Source organism: Indicator indicator, chromosome 14 (genome assembly GCF_027791375.1).
Source record: "Indicator indicator isolate 239-I01 chromosome 14, UM_Iind_1.1, whole genome shotgun sequence".
Classification (NCBI taxonomy): domain Eukaryota; kingdom Metazoa; phylum Chordata; class Aves; order Piciformes; family Indicatoridae; genus Indicator; species Indicator indicator.
The window spans coordinates 6,378,872-6,404,693 of record NC_072023.1 but is presented as its reverse complement, the minus strand read 5'-3'; the positions used below and the strand labels follow the sequence as shown (position 1 = coordinate 6,404,693).

Below are 25,822 nucleotides of genomic sequence, written 5' to 3'. Positions count from 1 at the left end.
CCTCCGCCCCCCCCACCCCCCGCCCGCCCGCCCGCCGTTCAGCCGGCCCCCCGCCTCACGCGCTCGGTGACACCGCTCTCCGCGCTCCCTCCCACCGGCTCCTCCTCCTCCCTCTCTCCTCCCCCCTCCGCCGCCCGGTTGGAGCTGCCCCCTACGTTCTCCTCGCCGCCTCCACCCCCGCCATCTTGGCGCCCCCCCACATAAATAGAAGCAGGCCCGCAGGCCGCGCAAGCGCACGGCTACGGCCGGCGCACCGCCCCGCGTCGCTGTTGTTATTGCTCAGCTTCCCCCCGACGTCAGCGCGGTCGCCGGCGCCCGCCTCCAGTTGCCTTGGCGATGTGCACGCTGCCTGCCGTCGGCTCCTTAAAGGGCCCGCGACGCGCCGGGCCGACAGCCGCTCGCCCGCTCGTACACCCTTGCGGGACAATGGCGGTCGCTGCCGTCTCGCCACCCCACCTCTTGCACCTCGCGGCTGCTCGCGGGCGGCCTTTGGCGCCAGGAGAGCGGCTTCAGCGGGATCCCCTCTTCCCTGAGGCGCGGCGCGGCCCCGCTGAGGCGGGAGGGGAGGAAAGGGCAGTCGCAGCCTGGGCTGCTTCGTACTGGCGGGGCGGCAGGAACCGCCGGCGGGACCGGAGCTGCCCCCCCGCTGCCGGCAGCGGGTATTGATGGGGCTGTACAACACTCGTCCGCTCGGGGCAGCGTGGGATGGCAGCCGGGCCCGCAGGCCTGCTTAGAGGAAGGTGCTCTGAGGCCTGAAGTCAGCAGCTGTAGGTCAGTCACCGAAAATAAAAAACACACCACGAAAAAACCCCAACCAACCAAAAAAAAACCCAAACCAAGATTACTCCTAAACCCTAAACATGACCGAGAGTTCAGTGAGGATGAGACTGACTGTTTCCAGGCTGCAAGGATGGTGTTAGGAACGTTTGTGGGGGGCATCTATGTACACTCTATGAAACCCTGTTGGATCAACTGAGAAGGTCCGAGTTTGACAAACCTGTTTCATGAGAAACAGTAAACTCTGCTCTGGCTGCCAGGCTGTCCTCTGAGAAAAGGTAGCTTGTTCTGCTGCCGTGCCTGCTCTGTGGGGTGCCAGTTCGGCTTGCAGGGAGCTGTTGCTGATTAGTGAGGAAGTTTTCCCCTACAACACAGGATCCCCTGAGCTGGAAAGGGTAACACCAGCAGCGAGACTTCCCTCATGAGCCAGAGCTGCCTGCAGACAGTGCAAGTGTTTAGTCTGTCACCACCTACTTCGACAGACTGAGGGCTGGTATTTCCAGATGGAGGTGTGCCACCTAGGCACTACCAAGTTGCAGGAAGCCATAAACAGCTTCGTTTGCAGTGTATTCACCAGCTGCATTGGAGTAGAGAGAAAGATGTTACAATATTTTTCCCCTCTTTTTAGCCTCAAAAATGCTAGTCAGGAGTAGTTTTGTTCTCTTTTTAAAAATGTACTCATGCAAACCAAACATAATTTGCATACATATATTTTGGATAATTATAGGAGACCATTCTGTGCAGCACATTACTCCAGTTTCCAAACTGCATTTATGGCAGTGTATGATGTTTTCTTCTCACTGCATATGAACTCATTTAACATGACTGCTTGCTTTCATCTGGAGAAGATCCATGACACTAGAATGGCATTATTGAAAGTCATGGTTTCACTAAAAGGGAATAGAGAACATTCCAGAATTCTGCTTGCAGCAGAAAGTCAGTGGAACGACTGAACTGATCCGAGAAGTGTGGGCTCTCTCCTTCTGAAGCCTGAAAGACTGTTGAGTTTTATAGTCAGACTTGTTTTATCTTAAAACTTCATGTGTTCTAGTATGACTAGCAGGCTTGGTAGAGGTACTCCTCAAATACAGTTTTACTTTCAGTGTCATAATAAAATTATTTTGAAATCCCACAAGTTCTTCTTACATACAGCTTTCTGATGACACACAGAGAGTGGTGTATTTCTGGACTCCAACAAAGCTCCAGCCAAGCAAGTCCTGCCAGGAAGATTCCAGTTTTCATCAACTTTCTATGTAGTCTGTGTCATTCAACATATTATGATGGCAAAAGGAACCTTTCCTCAGAAACAAGCAAAACCCAAAAAAGAACAATTTATTGCTCAGCAAACAAAAGTCTTGTGTGGAAATCATGGGCTTTTCTGCAGTTCTGATGAATGCTTGCTTTCAATTACCAGGTGGGAGACTTAGACTAGACACTGAAATAATCAGGAATACAACATCTTTTGTTCCCAGGTAGTACTTGGACGTATCCATGAGAAGAGGTGAAATAAGCTGTGCATTTAAAGTATCTAGCCTAGAACTCAGTTCTGTTTTGCAGTTCCCTAAGATATAAAGTAATGAGTGTAGGATAGGTACTCCACAAGAAAATACGTTTTGCAAGTATCTGAGTTCAGTACTTCATCTTGGTTTGTAGCATATTCTGGTCAGGTTTTTAACATGCATTTTAAGTAGGAAAAAATAAGCTGAATAGCAATAACTCACCTGACCCATGACTGGGTTACAGAGAAAACCAGAAGTAGCTCTTGGAAATAGTTCCAGGTAGCCATTTGTTGTAAGTTATGAGATTGCAGGCTTTGAGAGTAGAAGCAGCCTTTCACATCTAAGGTTTTCATAGCTGTTTGTTTATATACCTCCTCTTCCTGTCTTCTGGGAGTTTAATTAGCAAATAAACCTTCCTGTGTTACCTCTGAGCATCTTGGAGCACAGTTTTTTAATGAGGCTTAACATTTTTTTATGCGACTAGACAAACAGTAGTTCTGGATCTCTGAATTTCAAGTGAGCTTGCCAAAGACAGATTAGTTTTGAACACACAAGAAGAGTTCCAGGCTTGTGCCATATCAAACAGTTTTAAGAGGAGTTAGATCTGTATTTTTTCATTATTCTTTTTTATTCTACCAGTTTTTTCTTTGGTGTTAAGCTGTCTCAAGTATTGTTCGTAGTATAATTTGCTGCATTTTCCAATGGAGTACCTATCATCAAGCAGATCAACACTCCCACCCTGTTTGGTGTCATCTGCAAACTGAGGGAGTACTTGGTCCCCTCATCCATGATCAGTGGTGTCTGTCTCCAAGTAGCTTGCTTTTAGTTTCAAAGACTGAATACTTCCACGAGCTGTGGGACTGTTGCCCCAAGATAGGAATGTGGGGGGAAACCATTTCCTGTTCATATCAATAAGTTTCCCCACCCAGGCTTAGGTGGCATGGGATGTCGATTTGTCTTCTGCTTTGCTTAAGGTGAGCATTGGGGCTTGCACTGAAACAGGAGCTTCACTGGTAACCAGTCAGAGCTCAGTCACTGAGAAGTCCTCAAGAGATATGTCTGCTTGGTGTGGGCTCTTTCCTCAAGGTAGTCTCCTGGTATCTTGGTTTTTTATGGTCTAACCAGGAATCTTGTTGATCCTTATGGTCCTTTCACTGAAACTGCTGCCACAGCAACTGCTACTTTCATTGCTGTGTCAGGAGATGATACAGCTGGAGGTAGGATGGTGTTTGTATAGCTGTTACTAGAACTGCTGCTGCATCACAAGAATCCACTGTACCAACAGTGTGGCTGGTATCACTGGCTTTCTGTTTAATAAGGCTGTCTGAAGTGTGCTTTTTATTGAACTTGTCTTCCCTCCTACAGCTTTACTAAGTTGCTTCCTGCCAGATCCAGAGTCAAGGAATAAAATCTGCCCCCACTTTCCAAAACAAAGCACCAATGCCCTGCAAAACATTTAAAAAACTAATTTTATCTACAGGATCCTTCCCTTCTTCCCTTCCCCCCCCCCCTTCTTTTAATTAAAATACTGTTTCTGGAAGAACATCTAACTTTCTCTCCTCAGGCACATGTACTCGAGTTGTTACCAGCTGCTCTGCCACATCCTTAAAAAGTCCAAAGTACTCTATTCAGTGAAGCAAACAGCATGTAGAAGTACTGTAGACAGGTAGAGAAATACCAGATGTTGGAACTAGAAAGACTGCATTAGCTTCAGGTAATCAGGATGTAATTTACTAGGGCAGGAATACTCATTTATCGCAATTTCAAGGCAGAGGAACCATGACTGTGAACTTTATCCCATGCATTGGTATATTCCTTCCTGTGAACTGGCCAAACGTTACTTCTGGAAGAATGAAAGCTTGAGTCTATGAGACACTGGATTCCTTTGAAGAACTTCAAGAAGAGATTTGAACAAACCTGATCAAACGTTCAAAGTTTGACAAGGCGAAGTTTTAAGAGTATCAACAATTTCTATGCTAAAGGTACTTACTGCTTCTGTGACTGGAAATGTTTTTGACCTTTACAAGTGGATTTAGGTGCACTGTTTGTTCACTTTGTGAAGGGAGGAATGGTCTTCTAATACTGTTGTGTGCCAGAATGGCATAAATGGCATTACTGATGAAACCAAAATGTTGGCTTTTACCTCACATTAAAAATAAGCTAGAAACCAAGGCAAGTCTTCATGATAGAAAAATAAAGAGATTTACAGGATTGCATATGTCATGACAGCGTGAGTTCCTCAGCCAAAGGCAGGGATGTTAACTACCATCTGTGCTGTTCACGTGCAGTTTCTCAGTAAGAACTTAGAAAATGGCACAACTTCTGTATGACTGGTGAGTTCTGTGCCCTATGGAGCATTGCAACATTCTTTAAGCTAAATAAGAGTCTTAACTTAAAGGAACCTCAGAGAAAATTCAAAGCCTCAAGTGCTGAGTTCACATTGAATAGCAGATTAGGATGAACAAGGGATAAGAGAAAACTGAAAGGAGGCCTACATTTTAGGCAAGATCCTGGAGTGAAGGTGAGATATTAAGACATTACATATCAGCTCTTAAATGGCTGCATTTACCAAGCAGAATGTGAGTAATTTGTTCCTTCAGATAACAGTGGCAAAGTCAATTGTAATGAACAAGATAAGTTAAAAATAAGATATAACTAGAAAACTGTTCTTAATTGTTAACAATTGTTTCTCATGTCAAGATTTCTTGCTGGAGCAAGCATGCACCTTGAAGCTTTCCTAATGTTAAGGGTGAACTTGGCTGAGGTTGACAAATAAGCTGTAAACTTCTCCAGTAATAATGGTTCTAGGTGAACTGCTGTGCGGACTCTGCATCTTAACTGAAATTATTTTGGGAATGTCAGCATTTGAGAGGTTTTCTTTGCCAAACAGTGACGATTAGTTTGAGGTCTATCACTAGGAAATTCTTCCTTGCAGGTTTACCCTTTACTTTGCTAAGAAAAAGACAAAATTAACAAACAAACAAAGCAAAACAAAACAAAAACCCAATCGAACCAAACAAGCAAACCCCACAACCAACCAACCAAACCCAAACAACCTACCACCACCACCACCTTCTAAGTGGTCACAAGAAGAAAGTTTAAACCCACTGAATTACCAAAGATGTATTAAACTTTTAGCTAAAATCCTGGAATTTCTTTGTAGCTATAAAGAATGACAAGAAGGGATATTCTGGAAACAAACACGAAAGAGATTTTGCAGAGGAGTACCTGGTATACACACAGCATAAGCTTTTTTCATTGAAAATACAAATGTATAGAAAGGGAGCAGAAGGGAGTGGTGAAGAAGCTTAAACCAAGGAGCATCTCCCTGTAGCATGTTGATAGTGTCTAACAATGTCACTTAAACCGTACTTAAACTGAGTTTAACGCTGATGAGGGACTGCCTTTGGAAAGACTGGATTTCCTTAAAGGTAGCTCTTTTATGATTCACCCTACTCATTAGACAGTGTAAAAACACCTAGATATTTACAAAGATTGGAAGGGATTATGTGCTCTGGGGAGTTGTTCCTCACATTTTTTTTTCCTCATTTGCAGCATTTCTTTAAAGAGACTGCAGGGTGGGATGCTTATCTCCGATGAAAAGCCGGTTCCATCAGGCCAGCACCCCTGGAGGCAGCCCAAGATTAGCAGCCTGTCTGAAACTTCGGAGTCAGGTTATTGTTTTATCTCTGAATTGCTGTTTGCTGGGTTTATTCTACCAATAGCAATTAAACCCACACAAGAATATGAGTCACATATATACCCCACCCACCTGTAATATGAATAAGAAGGACTGGCCTTGAAGGGAATTCTCGGGTTAAATGGCAATTTCTGCAGTCAAAGCAGCAGTAATGCTGTTTAATGAAGTAAAAAGGGTCTGGAAGTAATTCTCAGCAATACAAAAGCTAATGTGCCATAGATTTGCTCTTACTGAGGGTTTCTGTTGTGAGTGCTGACCTGGAACAAGACAAACAGTCTCTTGGTGCCCAGAAAAACAGAGCCAGTCAGACTGCAAGCCTTGGTCACTTACCACTGTGGTATTTTCTGTATTTTAGTGAAATACAAATATTTACAGAATTATCAGAAATTAATTTAATCTATTAAATACTGTAATATGTTAAAACATAGTATAGTAACTGCTCAGGAAAAAGACTCATCAAGCAACATTCACCTTCCCCAAAATGAGAATTAGCTATAATACAGATGTAGACTGCAAACCAGCCTTCTAGGAATCATAGTGCTGTATAATGTAATATTTGGCTATGATCTTGGAGAAATTTGCCTTATTTTTCCTCAGTTCCTCTTTCAACTTTCAAACTGATTTTACAAAAATTCCAATTTCCTAACCATCTTTTTTTTCCCCCAATGCCTTTCAGCGCTTTAGAAACTGCTTTTACTTACGTAAAGTTCTACATCTAAATGAGTAGTGCACATTATCACAGACAGCTGAAGGTGATTGCATAAACAAATTACCACATTTTTAACTTTCATGCAAGCTTAGGATCAGACAGAAGTGTACTTTGCATGTGCAGTTCAGCATTTTCTTACTTCCACAATTCTACTTCCAAGCCAAACTGCCTTCAAAAAGCAAAGCACATATTCATCACTGAGAATTAACAACATACCGAGCTTGCAGATTCAACACAAAGCTGCTTTTGAGTTGCCACAGCATCAAAAATAGCATGTGAAAAATTACTTATGAAAAAAGGGTTTCCATACATGAATAATTTAACAGACAAATGGAATTTTATTAAATTCTCTTTTCTCACCACCTCAAGTTTTCTTCTGAAAAGACATGAAATTCAAAGATCTTTTTGAGCATATGAAAATGAACATAGGATAGCAGCAATAGCAGTGGCAGTTTTTAAGAACAGAGTGGATGCTACACATCAGAAGTGTTGGTGAAAACAAGCTGCATTTTCTGTAGGACAGCTTTATTTCAAATGTCATTTTCCTGGTCTTAGAAGAGTCCCCCCTTCCACTGATAAGTAATTGTGCAGTCAGATTTCCATTATTTGAGTACTCCTCTGAAGAATTCTGCACTGTTTTAAAAGATTGAGTTATTTCTTAGTGTCCTGCTGATGTCTAGTCCTCCATAAGACTTAGGGTATTTTACAAATCTGAACAAATCTTGCTTCAAATGCCTGTGAAGCAGAACGAGGCAAGCAGCTCTCAGAGGTGGGGCGAGAGGAGGAAGAGATACATGGAAACCAGCAGCACCTTGGAAGTACTTTGTGGTAGTCCTCCTGTCTGGCCAGGCACATGGATAGATGGGAAGGGTAGGAGAATGTGCAGAAGTTAAAAGCAGACATAGCCACAGAACCTGTTTGGGAATAGCTAGCTAAACTGAGTGTAAAGCTTGCCTCAGAAATTACCTTGCTGTGACTTGAAAATAGCTCTTCCACATTTAAATGGTGTGGAAAACCATTCTTTTACATAAATAACTAAATTCCCAGTTTGCTCAGGGATGACTATGCACACATGGCATCATTAATAACTCAGACAAAAGGAAGACTGAACTTGTAAAATACCAATGTTATGCTAATCATCAGAACTGGGAGTATACCAGGCAGTTTAAGACTTGGTTTATCAGTTTTTGTAATTTAATTTTTCTGAAGGTTTCTTAGATGCAGCTATCACACATAGACTGATATTCAAGAGACATTTACTCATGTGATATGAATTAATTCACCACCTCTGCAAAGTAAGACATTGTGTTTTGTCACATAATGGTTACCTCCATAATGGCCTCACCCACTGACAGGAGGCAAGAAAAAGTATCTTTGCAATAGATGGGAATAATGATCCCATCATGCTTAAGGGTAAAATAGTCAAAGAAAATTCTAGCTGTTACGATGCACAACGCAACTGCCAGAACTGAAGCATGGTATTTTCTGTGTGACATAAACCTTCTCAATGGCATTAAATGTATTCTTAAAACATATTAAAGTATATTATTGAGTGTCATTTTTCACAGAACTGACCACATGGAGGTTGCTTACAACGATCAAAGAACAGATGGTGAAGTCTAAGGCTCATCACTCGTTCCCTAGTTAAAGGCCAGCTTAAAGGGTGGTTTGAGCACTCCAAAAAAGGAATGGAATTCCAAGGTCCATGCCAAGTGCAGTACAGAGAAAACTGAATAGGTAGTGTTCCACTTTTCAGTTAGATTTAACTGTATCTGAGAACTGCTACAAAGTGTCCCACAGCATACTTCCTATCAAAATAACTTAAGTCCCAGGTTCTGGAAGATTTACTTGTAAAAACATTTTAAAGACCATTGCTTATTTCACTGCACTCATTATTTTAATTTCTCTTAAAAGAATTACTAAGAATAATATAACGTGGAAAAACTAAGCACAAGGCAACGTGTAAATGAATTGAATGAGAATTTGTTTTCTTTTGAAGAATACACCATCCTCCTAAAAGTCTTCTAGCTGTTACTAAATATAGATTCATATTTTTAAATACATGATTCATATTTTTAAATACATAAATAGATTTTAGTGTAATTCATAAATTAAGCAAGACCTGCAAGGAATTTAGGAACTGTCCCCTGCCCATAGATGTTTGTTCCAAATGAAAGTTTAAATTTAAAAAAAAAAAAAAAAAAAGCAGCTTTTGGAGTGTGGCTTCTGAATGTGATTACAGGGCAAAATAGAAGTTGTTTCAAACTCTGCAAGCAGCCTTGAACAACTGCACTCTATCAAGCTTTCTGGGATGCTACAAGGTTCATCTAGTAAAGAATGAATGGGAAGACATCCAACCCACAACACCAATCTAAAAAGCAAATCAGCCACTTGTGAGCTTGGCATTTTGGATTGGTTAACCCTCATCTTCAGAAATAATGGTAAGACAGAAAATAATCCTTACAGGCAAAAATAAGAGAGGAAGGTATTTGTTATTGAGATTTATCCAGAAAGGACAATGCTCACTCATTTAACAAATTATTTTTTTCTAGAAGCCAGAAGACTTGCTGGGGAAAAAAACCAAACCCACAACCTATGAAGCACTCCAGTTAACTTGTGTAGAGAAGTCTGGGGAACAGTTGAGGAGCACGTCGGCTTGTGGACAGTTGGAATTACTGCTAAAAACCCAAAAACGTGGAATAGAGAGTGGTGCAACAGAAAAAAGCACCAATAAAGCTTTAATTTAAAGAAACAACCAACCTACAAACAACCAAGAACCACATCTTGCAGCCACACTAACAGTGCTTCTGACTTAGACAGGGACTCTGTTCTCCTTGGCCCACTTTTTCATGATGCGGACAATGTATGCTGCTTGAGGACTCCTAGTGCTCTTCAGGAGGAGCAGTACTTCCCGGAGAGTGTCTCTACAAAGGTGAAAGGCAAAGACTTAAAAGGAGAGTAAGACCAAATTGATACAATATACATCTACCCAGATCCAAACTATTTTCCAAACATAGTCCCCAGACAGAGAGAGGTTCATTCATTTGCAAAGCAGGAATTGGTAAAAAACGCACAGGGTAGAAGATCCTTGGGGGTAAAGTTTAAAAATAACAACAAAACAAAAACAAACCAACAAACAAAGAGAGAAATTAAAAATATAAACAGCAAAATGTAATTAGTTTGGAGTTTACCATGCTTGCATCTGGTATAAATCTTTATTCTTGCAAAATAGTTCCTCTGAACAAAGCAAACTTTTTTTTCCTGGTCTTTAATGCTGCTTGCTGGTCTTCAGTATGGAAGCATTTAGCTTAATGCTGCCAAAGCATCTTATGCATCAATCAAACTACATGGAACTAGGAGAAACCAATAGGAGAACCCAGTACGAAGCTGCAGTTTGCCAGCTACTTTACAGCAAGAACTTGTATGCATATTGAAAAGCAGGCAAGCTGTCTGTCTTCTACTGCATCTACTGCAGTAATTGCTAAAAGGACACTTGAAGGGTGTAGTAGTGAATGAGATTAGAGAGAAAGGAATACAAGGAAGGTGCAGAAGCCAAGAAACACACCTACCAGCTATGTACGGAACAGCAGCTTTGGCAAGGGGCGAATGGCCATCTGGCATCACAGCAGAAGCATCATGAAGGAACAGTTCTTAAACACAGCCTCACTACTCTCTCTTATTCTCCCAGCCAGTGAAATGGGCCAAAAGTAACAAAGATAATTTCCTTTAGGCTTTCCTCAAGTAAGTGTATTTGTCTGATGTGGACAGTGTCTTCAGAGAGCAACACTGAGTGAAAACATTGTCTCATCTACTCATTGTTTAGAGAAACTGTGTCCTTCCTGCAGCATGGAGTATTGAGTAAATGTTTCCTTAGTTCTGTTCTATGAACCTTAAAATGTCATGGGACAGTTTTCCATTCTTAAGCCGTCAACATAAAAGAGAAAAAAAAGGTTCTTTCCCCTCAGTTCATGAACATACCATATCTTAGCTCGTCCCAGTATCACACAGCATTAGCTTATCAGTTACTCTCCACTATATACTCTCCAACTGTTCGTTGTGAAGGATGTACTTCAAACTGATCACTGCATATGGGTGCCAGCGTGTCTACTGTATGACAACAAGGAATTGAAAAGGATACCTAGTCCTAAAGCTAAGATTATGATCCTGGAAACAGGAAACAAGCAAAGTAAATTCAGATACAACACAGAATACTCACTTTGCTTCTCTGCCAGCTACGATCATTTGAAATACACCAACACAAGCCCCTCTCTTGCCTTCCCAGTATTCAGGATTACTGTCCAGACTCTCCAGAACATGAAATGCTTTGGCTGAATAGTAAAACTGGCGCATCTGCACAGAAAGTGAAACATTATTCCTGACTACATGACCATCTTTCAGATGTGAATTAAAAACTCTGAGCTCAGTTTTCTGACATTAGCAGTAAGTCATAAAAGCAACGTGCATGTTCATGTCATTTTTACCATCAATGAATCCCTGCTAGGATAAGAAACTGTTACCATTATTGATAGCTCAATCATGAAGTAATTTACCAACATTTTAATCACTGGTTTGTCCAAAAAGGAGGCCTGTAAGTTAAAATATTGACTAGTCCTTGCCAGCTCATCTACATTATTAGACACCTCACTCTTGTAAGAAGTTCACTAGTGATAACAATGATGGAAAGTATTCAAAAAGAGAAAAAATGAAGGCTGTTGGTACAGTCACTGAATTAACAAGTCATACACCAAGTTCTAAAGAGAAGACTCACTCTGTAGCAATCATTTGCAATGAGCAGCAACAGGTTAAAGGAGTCCCCTGAGGTCTCCATCTTCTCATAGAGCTTCCAGGCCAGTTGTGGTTTCTTATTCATAATATCTGCAACAACAACAAAAATGTGGGATTCTGAAAAGAACATGCCATGCACAATACTCAATGGCAGGTGGAATAAGTGTTCCTAAATTTCTTCACTTAATGTAAATGCATGCTTCACCCTATAAGCATGAGGTTGGAAAGGGTTATGTTATTTTATGCAGGACAATGAACTCTAGCAATCCATTTAGATGGTGAGATTTAGGAGTCTGTCTTACACAGAATAAAAACTAACTGGCACTGAAATGAGGTCTTCAACATTTGGTAACCACCTCAATCTAACCATTCAATTTCCATGATTCACAGCAAATTAAAAGGGGGGTGTATGGGGGTGAAGCCTCTCCAAGCACAACACAACTTCTCATTATGTATCTACTAGAAAAAATGTTTCCAAATTCTTGAGATTTTGTGTTGGTTTCTACATTTTTCTATGAGAATAGAATTTTTCATTGGCCTTTAAACATCACTGTTATACACAATTAGAAATAAAAGAATGTGAATCTTCCATCTAAGCTAGTGGAAATTCTACTTGGATGTTTGAATGCAGAGTTCTGAATTTTTTTTTTTGGTGGGTTTTTTTTGTTTGTTTGTGTGGGTTTTTTTGAGATAAGAACCCATTCTGTTGAACCTGAGGTAGATACTGGTAATTCCAGCCTCAAGTGAGTACTGGGAGAAAAGAAAATTAAATGAAGTCTTCCTTTCTTTTTCAAGTCTTACCAGCTACTTGCAGAGTAGTAATCTACTACTACACATATAGAGTAGCAAACTCCAAGTCTTAGTTTCCAAACACTAATCCATCTATCTAAAGAAATGTATTATGTTGCTAATTGAATGTTGTTTTTCTACCTTCTCTCCAAGAAGAACTTAGTATAAACAGCACAATATTATTAAACAAATCCACAAAAGATGCATCTCTGGTACTTGTTGCCTGTTGGAAATATTTCAGCATCAATTTGTGTACAACTCAATATCTATTAATTCTCTGACATGAATGTATTATAATGCTGTCTAATTTCTACAGCATCTTTTGTTCAGAAGGATCTACTAGTCACCTATGTAGCTGAGACAGAAAAGGATAACAGTAGTTTGTGCAAAGAATTCTAGCAGCTGTTTGGGAATGAAACATTAACATTTGAAGACAGACAGAAGAATAGAGCAGCTCTACTGAAACTTCAGCAGGAATTCAGCATGGCAAAAGGCATAGTCCTTTAGCAACTCTTATGAACAAGCTAGGAATTTCTTCATTGATAGCACAGTGTTAATTCTACTTCTTGTATAATAATTAGCACCTTCAAAAAGTTCTGCATCCCCAGTACATCAAAGAACTACTACAGCACAAAGGGATGAACGCTTAACAACCATGATTTGCCTTTGCAATGAGAAGTCTCCCATTGAAAAAAAATAAATCACACAAAGTAATCACTTATAAACCACTTGAATACAACCAGGTACTGTAGCTTAATATAAAAGAAAATAACTAGCATGTCCTAAAATAGAGTCATAGATCCATAGGTGTGATGTGCCTGTCTGGAAAGACCATGTTACAGAGAGGCAATATGGCATAACATCTCAAAACATATATAGTTACATTGCAACTGCAACTACTGAAACTTGTTTGATAAAACAACATTTTTGTATTGAGGTATTCTAAGGAAAACTAATTAGCCCAGAGAGTCTTAGACTTGACTCATTGGAAAAGCCAACCCCTATGCTATTTTGCATGTGGCACTGTAGCTACAGCTCTCCTGAGGTGTGCTCTGCAATGTTTTAAAAACTAGTTCAGAAAAACTAAGTAGAATTTGCTATAGGTTATTAAACATAGCAAAAGTTCAAGGAAAAAATGGAAAAGTTTTTGGAAGATAAAACACACTGGAGATTAATAAAGGTCACCCCTCAGGCACAGGAGTTTGGACAACACAGAATAATGTATAGCAATTAAAAATTCTTGCTTGATTCTTCACCTCCCTAGGTATCTGACATTTGTTACTCTTAGAATCATAGAATCAGTCAGGGTTGGAAGGGACCACAAGGATCATCTAGTTCCAACCCCCCTGCCACGGGCAGGGACACCTCACACTAGATCAGGCTGGCCAGAGCCTCATCCAGCCTGGCCTTAAACACCTCCAGGGATGGGGGCTCAACCCCATCCTCTGTCTGCCTCTTGAAGGCAGACAGATGCTGGGCCTAACCCAGTATGGACGTTTCTATTCGATGTTTTACTGTGAACATTTTAGGGTTGTAATGCAGTCTTTTAAGAGAAAAAAAAAAAATCTCCACTCAGGCAGTTGAGTAGCCAGTTGAGAAGAAAAATGTTCACTGGCCAGGAACTGCATTGACAGAACTGTAACAGCACTGCACTGAGGCAGCAATTGCTAACTACAAGCCCTTGTATGAAGAGTGCAGTAACTGCCCATGATGTGTCTACTGAAATCAGCTTTTCACTTTCATAGCCCTGCATCCACCTACAATGTCAAATTAAATTAGGGAAGTGGATTGCCAAGACTGATGCAATAGAGGAGGATCTGTATTCTGCAATGTTGAGAGTAAGGTGACTCACAGCAGCGAGCTAGACAGCTAAGGTAAACAAAATCATTCTTTATCTTCTCACTCTGGATCAAAAGGAACACCTGCAGGAAGAAGGAAAACAGGAGATTATACATGCATGTACTTTTACATGAGCAGAAGAGAGATGAGCAGAAGAGAGATCTGCCTCGTTTCAACATGTAGCTGCTGCTTAAACCACACTAACAATTGCTTCATGAGAACAGTTAGGCTATACAAGTGCAGTACAGGGCTATCTCTCTGTGCTGGGTAGGTGGAGGATTCAAACAGTGCCATGCTTGTCAAGGCACTTCAGCAGCTTCAGAACACCGAGCTGTGCAGTGGGTGCGGCTTGCTCTGAACAAGTGCCAGTGGGTGGCCATGCAACACAAACAGCACAAAGGAACACTGGGCCTGTGGGAAAAGCTATTTGGAATGTGTTTGTTTAGAAAGCAATGCAAGCAGTTACATTAGCATCTTCTTGAAATACCAGAATTTTCACATATATATATGAGCCTTTCTTCCCCATATATGTCAAAGATCATTCCAGGTCAGCAATAAGCCATTTCTAAGCTTTTGAGTCTCAGTAAGGCTCTGAGGCAAAACAACTGCTTTTTGCAATTTACTGTACAAATACAGGTTTATTACATTCTGCATCTAAAGGGATGTGTTTGGGGGTGTCACACATGTTAAAATATACTCTGGCTTTGCTCAGAGAAAGAAGCTATTTATGCCTCTCTGCAGGTTTATTTGTAACTGGGATGCTACTGGCAAAATTCAAAATACAGCTGTAGATGTATGTACTGAGCTCCACAAATGACTGACATTTTTATTGGGTAAACATTGCAGATCTCCTAATTTTGGGAGGAAGGGAAAGGGGTAAGAGGGAAGAAATAAATAGATAGCAGCATTATCACTATAAGGAGCATTCCATCCTAGGTTTTATTTCATTATGTCCAGTGAGCTGAGCTAAGCTAAGCTTAACTTAAAAAGTGCTGTACGTGGAGGTATTTTACAAGCTTGAGACACTGGGGAAAGGTGATCTTTATATGACAGTGTCATCGCTATCAAATATCAGACATTAGGGCAGAGAAATCCATTTAATTACATAATTCTGTTATTTAGTTGCATCAGCTACCAAACAGAAATTTGTAAGAAACATTTTTAAGACCAGAAGAGGAAGAATGTGGACTAGCAGTGGTTTAGAACTTTGTGACTCTTGATTGCCTGGCTGCAGCTACAGCTTACTTACAGCACTATCATTTGTATCAACTCTCAGAACTGGAAGTAGCCTGTTAGCATAGTTTCAAAAGGTATTCACATCCATTTTCATTAAGCTAACTAAACTAAGGTAGGTGAATTGAAATATATATCCATTTTGCCTGACAGAAAAACAAACAAACAAACAAAAAACACCTCAGGGGGAGGGCTTTGTTGTTGAAAAACCTGAAGAGTTAAAAAGTTAGAGAGACAGACAAAACAAAAAAAACCCCAAACCAACCAAACTTATATGATTCACTTTAGACTAAGTGGTTGGGGTTTTTTTACTGGCTTGTCTTCTTTCTGGTCTTGTGGAAAACATTGCTTCCATCTTCATAATAGCTATTTGCGTTTGCATATTTTAGTTGTAATTAAGTTCCTACTGCACACAGACACAAAAAATGCTGTGTGTAGGTTAATCTTTTCCAGCTGCATCTGGATGCTGCTGAATAAGATAGTGAACACTTCCTCTTTTCCTCCCACATCTCCCAGAGGAAGAATTTTTTTTTAAACACAGATTTCTAGAGACACCTAGAAGCTCTTAACTATTCAGTGTCTTTTACTCAGCATGCCCTAGTCAGTCTGAACAATAAGACTCCCTGAGATCCCAGACAAAGCGTAGGAAATCTGATTAAAAGAGCATTCTTTGATCAATTAGAGATAGCTGCAAGCAGCCTTGTGATGCATCACAAGCAGCATGACTCCCTATATACCTCACATTATAAGATTAGCAAGATAATCTTTTCTGAATTGTGTTTACTGAGAGTTTTAGTTCCTCTAAGGGGAAGATGATGTTCCACACAACCAGCTTATTTTCAACCAACATGAAGATTTGGAGGGAGAAAAGGAAGGAAAAAGGAGGATATGTGGGAAATGTTTCCACTATTGTTTTTTTAGGGCAAGTAAATATATACCTCTTCAGCCTCAGCAAAACTGCCCGTGGCAGTTTTGGCTTGGGCGTAGTTGAAGTTAAAAGTGTCATCGTTGTGGAAGTAGTTCTGGAAAATAAGCCACACAGACAAAACCCAGATAAATAAAACAGAAAAAAACCCTCCTCCTGTGGTATAACAACATTAAAAATATTCCCCATCTTCCCCTCCCCCAAATCTGAGTCAGACTATATCAAGACAATGGGAAGGAAAGAGAAAAACCCACATGATGAACATACGGCATTTATAAACAATGGGTAGAAAATTATGGACTGTCTTTCCATCCTACATTTGTGACTACAAACAGCTGGAACATTCCACAGTATTAACCATGAGAGACCTGGATAATGCTCCAAAGCTCAGAACTGCAGTGGCAGCTTTTGTGGGGATAATTTTCACTTTGGGCATGCAAAGACATGCTGTGATGCCATAGTGTCTTTCACCTCCCAAGCACTTATTTCACCACTAGGGTGGTAAATAGGCAGTTGACTCCCTAATGGCTTAAGGAGATTAACAGTTTGTTTTTCCAACACTTCTCAAGGTTCTACAAGAGATCCTGTGGATCTGGTTGTGTGACAGATGCCAGTCTGACACACTGGATCACATGATGGAGGTGGAGCCACGGTACCTGGCTGCAGCCAGATACTACACCACGTAATAGGACTTCATTAAGCTCAAGCTTTGCTTACAGGCAACCTTCTCTCTATCTCAAGTGCAACATTAGATCTGCCAGTAAACATTAGATCTATTCTTCATGAACATTTCCCTCTGTATGGGCTCCTACTAACATCTTACAAAATAACACTGAGTACTCTGTGCTCTTCCTTTTCCCTTCAGATTTTCCTTTCATCCCTTCCTACACCGCTTTCCTTTATTCCTTCACAAATGCAGAGTTGTCTCAAGTAATTCTTTCCCTGTAGCACTTCTCCTGCCTCATGATTTTGACCTATCCTTTGATCACTCTATTGCCCACTTTCTCTTAATTTCTGTGTAGAGTCTTGTTAGTTCCTCTCTCTTTCCTATACAAACACTAACTTTACTTTCCAATATTAATGACAACTCCCCAGATGCTACTCTTCTCTTTCTCTCATTTCTAAACTTTCCCATGTACCTTGGAGTTGGTGAGTAATCACATTTATCTTAAACATTTTCAGGTTAGAACTAGTTGTTTAAGAACTTTTTAAAGGAAATGGAAAGAGCTGGGCATTTCTATGGGGTGACTCATTCCATTCTAAGCATAAGAAATACACAGGATGAATTCTCCTCCGGAAACTACCATCTACCGCTGTTGGCTATAGACTAAGAGCAGATGATGAGTTAAAGCTAGAAATCTGACTTATAGATGTCTCAAAAGTTAGGCAACACAAATCTCACTGTTAGTTTCCAGATAGTTTTCACATACCCAGCAATTTGAGGTGATGGTGGGGTGATGTCTCTTCATCCACTACAGTGGAGCCATTCCAGTGGCTACAGCCACTTGGGATTTCTTCAATGATCTCCTTCCAAAGTTTAAAAGCACTCCATCTTCAAATTTTTCACCTATTAGCTGCTTTTGGCACCATTGCAATCACTGGGTTTATTTTCTATCTCACCCTCCTTAGAACATTGTAATTGTGCTTATCTTAAAATAATGGAATTGATTCAGTTGGAAAAGACCTTTAAGTCCAAACATTACCTAACTCTATGAAGTCTGGTGCTAAACCTTGCAACCACCTTGTGTAACCATCTTTTGTACACTGGAGTGGATCCAGAGAAGGGCAATGAAGCTGGTAAAAGGTCCAGGGAACTAGTCTTATGAGAAGCACCTGAGTGAAGTGGGGATGTCTAATCTGGAGAAAAGGAAGCTGAGAGGAGACCTTACCACTCTCTACAGCTCCCTGAAAGGAGGTTGTAGCAAGGTGGGTCTTGGTCTCTTCTCCCTAGGAAAAACTGATAGGATGAGAGGAAATGGCCTTAAGTTGTGCCAGGGGAGGTTTAGATTGGACATTAGAAGAAACCTCTTCACTGAAAGCATTATTAAACACTGGAGTAGGCACCACCATCCCTGGAGGTGTTTAAAAGACACATAGATGTGGTGCTTAGGGACATGGTTTAGTACCAGACTTGGGAGAGTTCAATAATGGTTGGGGACTCAATGATCTTCAAGGTCTGCTCCAAGCAAAACGACTCCATGATTCTATTCTAAGTTAGACCCATTTTACCCACTGAATATCAGTGAACTGATAATGCTGCACTATGTTTTGATAAAATGCAGCATTGCTTGCACAGTACCACTCAGTTTACTTCTGCAAAAATAATATTCTTAGCTTACTGCTTTGCTAATATTGCCCCATCTTAGCCCTTCAGGGACTGCTTTCCCTGTACAATATAGATGTAATTACTTTCAGAGTCCTTCAAGTCCTGTCTTCCTCACACACTTTTTTCATTAAAATGTTTTCCCCAGTTATTAACCAGTGACAATAATCTCCATCACTCATTTGATAAGTCTTAAGAAAACATTTTGGTTTTTTTCCTCCATGATGTCCACAGTTTTTTCCATTGTCTCCCTGTAATTATCTTCGTTGTCTTCTGTGATGCCCCCTGAAAATGTGGTAATGATGACATTCCAAGTGTGATAAGGCCATCATGAACACCAAACCGTTTCTTTACATTTTGGTCCGTTTGCTGTGCTTGCCACATAGGTCTCACTCTTGTTCCTGGGCTTTGTTGTTACTCTTGTGTGTCTGCATCTTGTTATGTTTCCATAGTGTCTCTCACCCTACAGTCTGGTTCCGTAAGTAGTGATTCCATGCTTTAGAGTAGTACCAATACAAAATAATACCAACCTTGACTGAGTCGAGGTAAATCAGGGCATTGCCAAACTGTTTAAGAAGAAAGAAGCAGGTGGACATGCACAGCCTCCCTTGAATGGTATCTAAAATTCAAGAGAGAAATTCAGATTTGTAGAATTCAAAAATGACACAGTAAAGGAAATCACTGCCAAGATTGCTGGGAAATATAAAAGCAGCTAACATCTAAAAATAGTTAACTTGCCTTTTCAGGCAAACAACCATATTAGAGTTTAGAAAAACTGTTACATCATCTTGCCAGCTTTTTGTACTGCATACAGTAACTATTGCATGGCTGCATTCAACAGCAAATGCCACAAAGTCAAGCTGTTTAAGTAACAGGTCTTTTCCATGACACAATTCATGTAGCATAATTTTACTGTGAATTACTCTTAGGACATGATACTTGATACAAAGCCTGAGTTTGTAGTTCTAACCTCATTAGCCTGTTTTCTTTTAAATTTGCTTTTCAATTATTTTTGCCAAAGAAGATCTGTGTATTGTAATTTTAGTTCCAGTAAGTAAACTTGCTATAAATATTTTAATACATGCACAGGAAAACCACTGACAGATTATAATACAAAAACTAATTTCCATGCATTTGGTATCACCACATTGTTTGCAAATGGTAAAACCATGAGCTAGGCATGTTAATTCATACGAGTGTCAGTTAACCTTGCTGCCATCTGTGTCATCATAAAACTTTGCTGCTGTTCATACTATGCTGTCATGTACTTCAAAACTGCAAGCTGTGTTATTGGAAAACTATTTCAAAGCTTTTTTAGAGCTTCTGAACTAAGCTTTTCTAAGACTAATTTTTGTTAGACCCAACTAGGAGAAACTGGTCAGAGATAGATGAACCCAAGCAGCAATGTTTCATTCTTCTCACCCATGACCAGATATATCTATCTGACTTGGTCCTAAAAGAGGAGCACTGAAATTGAAACAGGTGCTTTTCTCCATTATTCTTGCAGTATTTGTAAGACTTAGGTTAAGCATCAGAAATGGAAATGTTAATGTTCATTTACTTTCACTAATGTTTCTCTTGCCCCATTTCCTCCTTAACTTATCTCAGAAATCTGATCTGTTTAATTTTCCACCCAATTGAGACCCTGGGAAAGAGCATGAGAATTAACTACAAAAATGTAGTTACAACCTCCTTTGTAATGTGAGTTCCATTTTACGTCAGTGGGATTAAGAATTTTTATTAAGCTTAAAAAAACCCAAACAAACCCAGTAAACCAAGCTGCTTTTCTGGGTGTTTTTCCTTGCTGCTGGAAGGTGAATATTGACTGTAAGCACTTCCTGATTTTTTTTTTTTTTTGGGTGTCCTTCCTCCTCTTAAAGCATAGAACTTCCAACGTGAGAAGAAATGTGTGTGTGTATTAGAAAGGATTTACACATACAACTCTATTTGCTCTGTGTTCCTTGAACCTCCAAGTCACAGATTGAATTAAAACCAGCAAAAAGGCTTAATTCATGCCTCCAAATTACTTTATAAATACATGACACTGTCTATTGCTGTTTTGTTCTTAACGCAGTCATGGGATCTCACAAGTCAGAAAGACAGAAGCTTGTTTTGGAAAAAAAAAATATTCCACATTTTCATTTGAATCCATTAATTTTTGATAATCCATATTAAGAGTCAGGAGCCTTGTAGGCCCAGTTGCAAGCAAATACACAGCATAGGATTTCCTCACTCTAATGAGCACAACCTACTTTTGTATTATAAATCTGCTAAGTAACTTGATAAAGATCTTAAACAGACAAGCTAGCACTCCTAGCTTCTTGCAAGGATTGGCCCAGTGGGAAGTGCTGAAGCATGACTTACATGCTTGAACAGCGTGGCTGACTACTTAGCAAAAGCTCAAGTGTACAAACAGCAAGAATTCTGTTCTTCGTTCTAAATTCAGCAAAACAAAGGCAGATCAAAAATGACTACAAATATACAACATGGTGGCTAATGTGCTAAGTTGCATAAAAATAATCACATTGGATCCAAAGTCTGTCTGGTTCAGGAGCTTGCTGAGTAAGAATGGACAGCTGTAGAAAGAATATATTCTGATTTCATATAGAATACTTGCTCTGGTATGTAAACCCAATTCCTCTGACATTTCTTCCAGCTTCCAAAAGTCTGCACCGAGGATTTCTAATCACTGAAAATTTTGTGTTAAATACTCAGTAGATTTTACTTATAAATTTCTTTATACCTTCCCGTTCTCATAAGATTCTATTTCAAATAAGTTGTGTTATGTGAAAAGTAATTTGTGCTGTTTGTTTTAATTGTCTTGCATGATGATTTTTGTCAATGCTCCTTGGTTTTTGTCTGGCCCAGTAACTATTTCTTCTCTATTATTCCTGTTCTCCTTGTCATTTACAGGAGAAGAGTGTATTGTGAATGTAACCAAACTCAATCACCATTTTCCAGGCCACATATCCTCATTATTTAATCACTCCTTGTTCAAGAAGATATCCCCTTTCTCTCATCATCCTTGCTGTCTTTATTGCACTCTTTCTTGTTCTACCATATTTTTTCATAGAAATCTAAGAACCACAACTGCAGACAGTATTGAAGAAAAGGAACCACAATTACACAGTAATTATTTTTGGTTTGTTCTCTTTCCTCATCACTTCCTGAGATGCTCTTTAGGTTTTCTGATAATTTTGCCAATGTAGTATAAGAGGTTCTCCCCCCCCCATACTACTTCACATTTATCAAAGATAAATGTATTATTACCCAGCCTTATATATTCCTCCACAGCTCTCATCTTTGTGGAAGCTTTCATTTTTCCTACTATGGGTAATTTTGTACAATTTGCAAATGTAGACATGTCATTATTTGTCTCCTATAGCTCATTAATTATGAATACAAGCTCTTTCTTTAAAGAAACAAAAGGTTTATTCAAGTATTCAAATCAGGTGCATTTTATTCTTTTCACTGCTTCTTCACTGAAAATTATCTGTTAGAAATGAGAAAGGCTATTATGGAGTTTCCCTTCTTGAAATGAGTACTGTGGAAATTTTTTGAGGTATTTGCTAACAGAGGTTTTGAATTTGGTTATACCCAGATCGCTGTAACAAAACTGGATTTTCATTAAAAAAATCAAATCAGGTTTTGTGTAGTCTCTGTATCGGTGCAGTCACCTGTTCACTTGTGTGTGAGGTGAAAACTTGGCATTTAAAAATTTGTTCTTTATATCATGCCATGTCATTGCATTTACTGGCTCAATATGGGCAGAAGAGAAATCTCCAAATATTATTTCATTATCTTGCTATATAAAACCTCTAACTTCCTTAATATGCCAGTCACTGTTCCCATCCAGGCTGGCTGGTGAATAATTTAGCCTCCACACAATGAGTCTCCTATCCGAGCATGTAATTTAAAACAATTTTATATTACTCACTGATACAGAAAAGAGGTTTCTATTATGTTTAGAACTATTTCTCCACTGACATAACCTATTTAGTAATACCCCATTGTAAATTAGATAGGATCAATATCCTACATGTTGCCTTCCTCCCATCATGTTAAAAGAGCTATTTTAGGTTTATAGCTTCCTCTTCTAAACCCAGGTGCTTCACTTTATTCATCTTCTTGTAAAACATTTAATGTGTCTGAAGACACATATTTGCTCTTCATGTGTTTGCTTTTTGTTGTGTCCTATCTAAACTGAACTCTGTTGGCCTCTTCTGTTTCCTGGCTACAGTTTGTCCCTTGTTTGAGGATACAACCCCCCACCTCCCAGTACTATTTTGGCTTTAAAGGATGAGTTGAACTGGCTCTTTAAGTCTCACTTATTTCCTCTGTAAGCCTTACTCACTCTCAGTAAGTCAACATTCTGCCAAGTTTTTAAAAGATGACAAAGGAGAGGGTAAGATGCTTGCAGTACTAATGCTTCCATTTCCTTCTTGGAACCAGTCCTTCCCATAGGCTTGTTCTGTTCAATTAACCCATCTTCCTAATTGGACTAGACTTCTGTTCCCCTTCCTGCCAACCCTCAGCCATACTTCAAGTCTCAGCCTCTCTATTTTGTTTACATATGGGTTTAAAAATATTGCACAGTAGAATTAAGACTTTAAGCTTGCTACGGATTTCACTTTTGGTTTTGTGCTGTATCTTCACTATAAATCTTTTAAGGGTATCTTTTCTCAGACTATCTCTTTATCCTTGTGTGCTATGATCAGTCATCATACCTGCATGCCAGTTATGGACATTAAGAGGTCTACCATCATTATATCAGTCACCCTGTGACTTTACTGGCATCACAAGCCCAGTTAGCTATATGCCCACTAACAGCCTCCTCCACTTCTACAGTTCGCATTGCTTTTTTCTGTCAGCTGGGATCCCAGCTGCAAAGGGATAACCTTGATGTGAAAGGAATGTGTTAGGGAAACCTCATCTATGGAACCACTTCCAGCTTTCCAACACGAAGCTCTCTGCTGCATGATCTCAACAGTACAAGGGCTATAAGGATAGCAGAATGGTTCCACAGTGTTTCTGAAAGTTTCATCACTGCTACTGCTGTCTCTTACACTCCTCTTCAGTCACCATGGACACAGCAGACAGCAGTCTGTCTCTGAGGACCACACGTACCATAAACACGCATAAGTAACCCACCTAAAGAAATAGTCCTAGTGACAGTGACTACAAGGGACACTGCAAATTCATCCAATTTCTCTGTACCAATTTGGGATTTTTGGGTTTATTTTGATGTGCGGAAAGGAGCACAAGGTCTTGTTTTGGTCTAGCATTAAGTAAAAATAAATATTGAAAATATAGTTTTTTGTAATTAGGTTTTATCTTGGGTTTTTTTTTTTTTTTTGGTTCAGCCATGGAGTTAGTCCCAGAGCCTCCAATCTGTGTAGCCAAATTCCTCATGTTTTTATCACCTTCAGTTCAAGGGCACACTCCGTGCTAGGACTCTTTGTACTCAATAGGCTTTCATTAGCAGTCTTAGATTTGTACCTGGGAGGTTTCAGCCACGCATTTCATCTAATTAGGCTGTTGCCTTCTGTTTCATAATGGGTATTATTAGTCAAAGGCAAGCTGCCCAGTGTGTATCAGTGAAGACTAGCAGTTTGCCATATAGCCTCTTTTTTGAGCCAAATTCATATAGTAAGGTTTGGAATCAACTGAGCCTTCTAAATCAAACTTACAAATTTGTTTTAGACTCTAAGTTAGGTGTTCTGTTGCTCACACTATAGCAACAAAGTGTCTAGTAGTATTTATGTTAAGAGCCAGAAGTTAGACAAAGATATGATGGTACATATTTGGGTATTGTAAGAAGGATTAGATAATGGAGAAAGAACATTTAAAACATACCACATTCACTGGCTGATTCACCCACCAACTGGAAGAACTGCTGAGCAATTTTCAGATGATCTCTCTGGACAAAGGAAAAATAATTTAAAGAATCTAACAGGAGTTCTAGATTTGATTAGAATACACAGTGAAAACATGCTCTGAGGAACAGATAAGGAAAAACCAACAGACAAACCAGACCTGAAGTAAAATCAGAAAAGGGAAATGTGCCACCGTAGGTGTCTAGATACTCAAGAGTACTGTAGAAAGCAAACAGGTTTTTGGGAAGGAGGACAGAGAAGCCAAATTCAGCTCTACTTATTGTCAGGACTAGCAACAGATACTTGCATTTCACTTCTTCAGTACTGTACAGAAGAAGATTAAGAGACTGCAAGATCCTGCAGTCTAAATGACTGCCTCTTTCATTCCATTCCAGCCCCCAAAGATTTGTTCACATTTTACTGTTGGCAAAGCTGGAGAACCTCAGAGGCTTCACTCACCGAGTTGATTTCTTGTCCAAGTGCTGCATTTACCACTCCTTTGAGGATATACTCCTGAAAAAAGAAAAGTAATAAGGAAGAAAGAAGACAAGGTGACGTTTCAGGAGACACTTAAGAGCCTCCATGTACATTATTTTCTTTCTAAATTCCACTCTATCTCCAATCAGTTTCATAAGTAACTGGTTACTGTGATGCTATGATAGTGCTTCAGCACAGTAGTACAAAGTTACCCCTCCCCCCAAACCATTCCACTTGCTAGCTCATCATTTCTGCTAAATCTGTGGGATGCAAAAGGGTAGTGTGTTTTTTGGTAAGTCTTATGCTCAAAGATTTGCACCAGAAGGAACACCATAACCTACTATCATGCCCTCTCCATGACCAATAACCAAGCGCAATGTTGTTATATAAATGCACAGACTGCACTTCAAGAATGCAGATCAGTTATTCATAATTACCCTAGCTCCAAAATCCACAGCTTTTCTCATCAGGGCAAAAATGTCAAAGGGTTTTGTGCTCTGTGGTCATGTCACCCTACAGAAATTCAGAACAGGAGTAGAGTACCCTGTGATGTCTCCTCTGAGATACAACTGTAGGGTAATTCTTCCTTGAGCAAGATTTCTCAGCGTGTCACAGATAAATTGGTCTTATTTAAATCTTGTCATTAAGAGTTATGGCTGTAAACCTGTTTTAGTTTGTACTCTCAGTAAATCTGGACAGTCCTGTCACACATGTAAACATGGAACAAGACAGGCATCTATACAGACCAACGATGAAGTGTGAGAAAGCATTTTGAGAGTACCAGCCAGCAAACTAAGTAATCATTTTAACCCACTGCCTCTCTTACAGATGCCAAATTATTATCCTATAGACATCACGACAAAGACGACAATTCAGAAGAACTGAAGGAG

The 25,822-nt window shown here is 39.8% G+C and overlaps 1 protein-coding gene across 2 annotated transcripts in view; it reads right to left on the bottom strand.

The window, feature by feature from the left end:
* Positions 1-9,497: 9,497 nt before the first annotated feature.
* Positions 9,498-25,822, bottom strand: part of IFT56 (intraflagellar transport 56) — a 41,852-nt gene continuing 25,527 nt past the window's right edge. For both annotated transcript variants that reach the window (XM_054386657.1, XM_054386658.1), the window contains 8 exons: positions 24,915-24,968; positions 24,436-24,499; positions 19,110-19,198; positions 16,270-16,353; positions 14,112-14,181; positions 11,454-11,560; positions 10,902-11,035; positions 9,498-9,609 (listed from right to left, as the gene is read on the bottom strand). In XM_054386657.1, the coding sequence (XP_054242632.1) occupies positions 9,498-9,609; positions 10,902-11,035; positions 11,454-11,560; positions 14,112-14,181; positions 16,270-16,353; positions 19,110-19,198; positions 24,436-24,499; positions 24,915-24,968 (714 nt within the window). The remainder of the gene's footprint in view (positions 9,610-10,901; positions 11,036-11,453; positions 11,561-14,111; positions 14,182-16,269; positions 16,354-19,109; positions 19,199-24,435; positions 24,500-24,914; positions 24,969-25,822) is intronic.